Below are 4,167 nucleotides of genomic sequence, written 5' to 3' on the forward strand. Positions count from 1 at the left end.
GCCAGCCTGGCCTACAGAACAAGTTCCAGGACAGCCAGGGCTACACAAGAAAACATGGTCTCAAAACAAAATAAAATAAACAAACAAGCCGGGCGGTGGTGGCGCAGGCCTTTAATCCCAGCACTCGGGAGGCAGAGGCAGGCGGATCTCTGTGAGTTCGAGGCCAGCCTGGTCTACAAGAGCTAGTTCCAGGACAGGCTCCAAAGCTACAGAGAAACCCTGTCTCGAAAAACTAAAAAATAAATAAATAAATAAACAAACAAAAATAGTAGCTCTCTGACTCTGTCTCTGTCTCTGTCTGTCTCTGTTCTGGGAATTAAACCCCTGGTCTTGCATGCTTTCACATACTAGACAAGCAGTCTGCACTGAGCTACAGCCTCAGCCCCTTTATCTTTTCATGTTGAGACAGGGTCTTAGTCTGTATCCCAGACTGGATTTGAACTCACTCTGTACATCAGACAAGCCCTGAACTTCCAATTTTCCCCTCTCAACTTCCCAAGTATCTAGTGAGACAAGCCTGCTGGGTAGATTTTTGTTTTGTTTTGTCTTGAGACAGGATTTCTCTGTAGCTTTGAAACCTGTCATGAAACTCGCTCTGTAGACCAGGCTGGCCTCTGTACTCACAGAGATCCGCCTGCCTCTGCCTCCCATGTACTGGGATTAAAGGCGCGTGCCCACTGCCCAGCTGGGCAGATATTTTACGAAGATTTAAATTCTTCATTCATGTGTGTGTGCGCTTGTGTGCTTGCGCATGTGTATCTGTGTGCCGGTGCCAACGGCAGCCACAGGTGGAGGGGGTGGATCCAGTGAAGCTAGACTGACAGGCAATTGTAAGCCACTCGGTGTGGGTGCTGGGAACTGAACCCAAGTCCTCTGCAAGAGCAGCAAGTGCTCTTCACAGTTTAACTATCTCTCCAACCCCCAGATATTTTTTGTTTTTGTTTGTTTGTTTGTTTCCAAGACAGGGTTTCTCTGTGTAGCTTTGACTGTCCTGGAACTCGACATGTAGACCAGACTGGCCTCAAACTCACAGAGATCCATCCACCTGTCTCTGCTGGGAATAAAAGCATGTGCCACCACTGCCTGGCTCATACATTTTTTTGAGGCTTGGTAGGTTTATAACTCTTCCAGCCTGGTGAGTTAGTGCTAAGGAGCCTACACCTTTGTTCCACTCCCTTTTGGTCATTGGACTTTGTCACTGTTGACCCTGACTGTCCCCACACTGCTGATCGCTGAGTTCTGATCCAGTTTTGGGAGCTTCAGCGCCACGGGCCCTTCCTTCCAATTCTGGAATCTTACATCTGTTGAGCCTCTGAATCCCCAAATGGACTATATTTTGTGGGGGGATTGAAGGGTGTGATATGGAGATAACTCCATTGTTCTTCCCTGGGAAGAAAGAAGTTAGCCATCTCCAAACCACACAGCAGAGAATGAAGGGATGTACCAAATGAGGACGCGGGTGCCCGGTCACACAGCAGAGAATGAAGGGATGTACCAAATGAGGACGCGGGTGCCCGGTCACACGCATTTGTGCTCTCAAGCAGCTGGAAGGCTGAAGCAGGAAGATCAGGAGTTCAAAGTGAGCCTGGGCTATACAGTGAGCTCCAGGCTAGCCTGGGCTACCTAATCCCTAAAAAATATTTAAAAGGTCAGAATGCTGTCATCAAAAGAAAAGGAAAGCAGAGCCCATGACAGGTAGTGGCAGGATATGGGTCTGGAAAGCTCCTGGAAAAGATAAGACGCAGGCTAAGTCTGAATCAACACGGGCTAAGTCTGAATCAGAGGAAGATGGCATTTCTGACCAAGCAGATCCCACGAGAAAAATCTGGTGAGGGTGGGTGATGGGAGGTGCGGGGTGGGCGATGGTGAGGATGTTAGCCTCACCTGAAAGGGGCACGTGCGCAGCTAAGTTGGAAAGCACCCCCAACCAGGTGAGGTGAAGCTCCCAAAGTTAGAGGCCCAAGGGAGCCTCCGCCTGTGAAGCTCAAGTCCGCTCGTCAAGCCTGAACTTGACAGCTAAGTCTTGCCCGGACACCATCCATCAGGAGAGCTGACTCAGAGTACTGGAGCCAAGGGAAACATAATTCTAAACACTTCCTTTGAAAGATGAGAAAGGCAGCCAGAGAGAGGAAGGGAGTGGCCTAGGGTGGCCGACACCAAGACTGTGGGGACACGTGGAGGGGCCCGGGGGCTCAGCCCCATGTCTCACAGACCTTCTGTCTCTTATTTCCCCACCCCAGGGAGATCCTGGGCTTGGTAGACATGGTCGCCTTGGAGAACGGGGAGCTGGGGCCTCTCCTTTCCGCTGGCACCCTGCGTGGTTTGGAAGATGAATGTGTCACTGATGTGAAGGTACCTAGGACTTGGCCACTTCGGGTGGGGACGGACTCTGGAGGTCACAAGGGGCTTGGCAGGTTCCCCTCTCCGACTCAGTTTCCATTTCCCTTTCCCTGTGGTGACCTGAGTTCTGTCCAAAGGCCATTGACACACAAATCCACAGGAGACCTTCCTTCCTTCCTTTTTCTCCCTTTACCTCTTTTCCTCCCTTCTTCCCTTCCTCCTCCTCCTCCTCCTCCTCCTCCTTTTCTTCTCTCTCTGTCTCTCTGTCTCTCTCTCTTCTTAGAATTTTTTTTGACACAGTCTCACTCTAGAATTCATAACCCCCTTGCCTCAGTCTCCCCAGCGCTGAGATCACTGCCTGCGGAATCATTCTTGACCATGTCTACATTTTATGTCACCTCCTAAGCACTCCCCCAACACACAAAGGTTTGAGAGGTTCAGACCCCGGTCCCAGAGTCTCACTGCAAGACCCCAATATTTACAGCACCCCGGCATGTAGGCATCTTGACAATATGCTTGCACAGCTGAGAAGAGAAGCAGGGAATGGCCAAGACAGGTGGCGACACCTTTTCGTCATGGCTTTGGGACGCAGAGGCAGGCAGATGAGTCCAGCCTGGTCTACATGCGGAGTTTCACGCCAGCCAGGCCTGAATAGTGGGATTCTGTCTCAGAAACAAGTGGTTAATGATAGGTCTTACCTCATGTACATGGAACCACATGTGTAAAGCTACACTCACTTACTCAATTGAGGATACTAGCGAATCAGATAGGCAAACCTCGAAAATTCCTTTTGTGCCCCCCCCCCATATTCCTGGGATGGAACAGGGGCCTTTTGAAAGTGCTCTACCACTGAGCTACACCCCAGCCCCTCACTGGGGGATTCTAGGCAAGGTTTCTACCGCCGAGCTAAATACCTATCCATTAGTGTTTGGCATTCTTGAATCAGAACACAGAACTTTTAGATGTGTCTCTTCCTGTGTATGGTGCCATGAGTGACCTAGAGCCTTGCTCTTGTGAGGTCAGGGTTCTGTCACTGAGTTACTTTCCCAGCCCAAATGTGAGTGCTTTAAACTAATTGTTCAGCAGAACCCTGTAGAAGAGCCTTCCACCCTCAAACAGCCCTCGGCTGCAAGAGAAAGTTTAAAAATACAAGGTGTAGTCAGCTGTGGTGGCGCACCCCTCCGGTTCCTGCACTCGGGAGGCAGAGGCAGGCAGATCTCTGAGTTCAAGGCCAGCCTGGTCTACAGAGGGAGTTCCAGGACAGAGAAACCCTGTCTCGAAAACAAATGAAAAACAAATATAGATGTTTATGTGTGTGTATAAACATATATGTATATATGTGAGATATACATCTACACACACACACACACACACACGGTATTGCGACTGGAGTGATGGTTCAGCACCTAAGTGAAACTCAAGTTCAGTTTCTAGCACCCACATCAGGCAGCCCATAGCCACCTGTAATTCCAGCTCCAGGGGAATCTGACACCTTCTTCTGGCTTCACTGGGCACCTACATTCTCTCTCTTGTCTCCTCTCTCTCTCTCCTCTCTCTCTCTCTCTCCTCTCTCTCGCTCTCTCTCCCTCTCTCTCTCATCTCTCCTCTTTCTCTCATCTCTCCTCTCTCTCCTCTCTCCCTCCCTCTCTCTCCTCTCTCCCTCTCTCATCTCTCTCCTCTCTCTCTCTCTCTCTCTCTCGTCTCTCCTCTCTCTCCTCCCTCCCTCCCTCCCTCTCTCTCCTCTCTCTCGCTCTCTCTCTCGTCTCTCCTTTTTCTCTCATCTCTCCTCTCTCTCTCTCTCTCTCTCTCTCTCTCTCTCTCTCTCTC

The 4,167-nt window shown here is 50.3% G+C and overlaps 1 protein-coding gene across 1 annotated transcript in view; it reads left to right on the forward strand.

Moving 5' to 3' along the window:
* Positions 1 to 2,262: 2,262 nt before the first annotated feature.
* Positions 2,263 to 4,167, forward strand: part of Exoc3l2 (exocyst complex component 3 like 2) — a 16,438-nt gene continuing 14,533 nt past the window's right edge. Inside the window, exon 1 of the mRNA XM_005370293.2 lies at positions 2,263 to 2,352. Coding sequence (XP_005370350.1) covers positions 2,263 to 2,352 — 90 coding nt within the window. The remainder of the gene's footprint in view (positions 2,353 to 4,167) is intronic.

This window comes from Microtus ochrogaster, unplaced genomic scaffold (assembly GCF_000317375.1).
Source record: "Microtus ochrogaster isolate Prairie Vole_2 unplaced genomic scaffold, MicOch1.0 UNK74, whole genome shotgun sequence".
NCBI classification, from domain to species: domain Eukaryota; kingdom Metazoa; phylum Chordata; class Mammalia; order Rodentia; family Cricetidae; genus Microtus; species Microtus ochrogaster.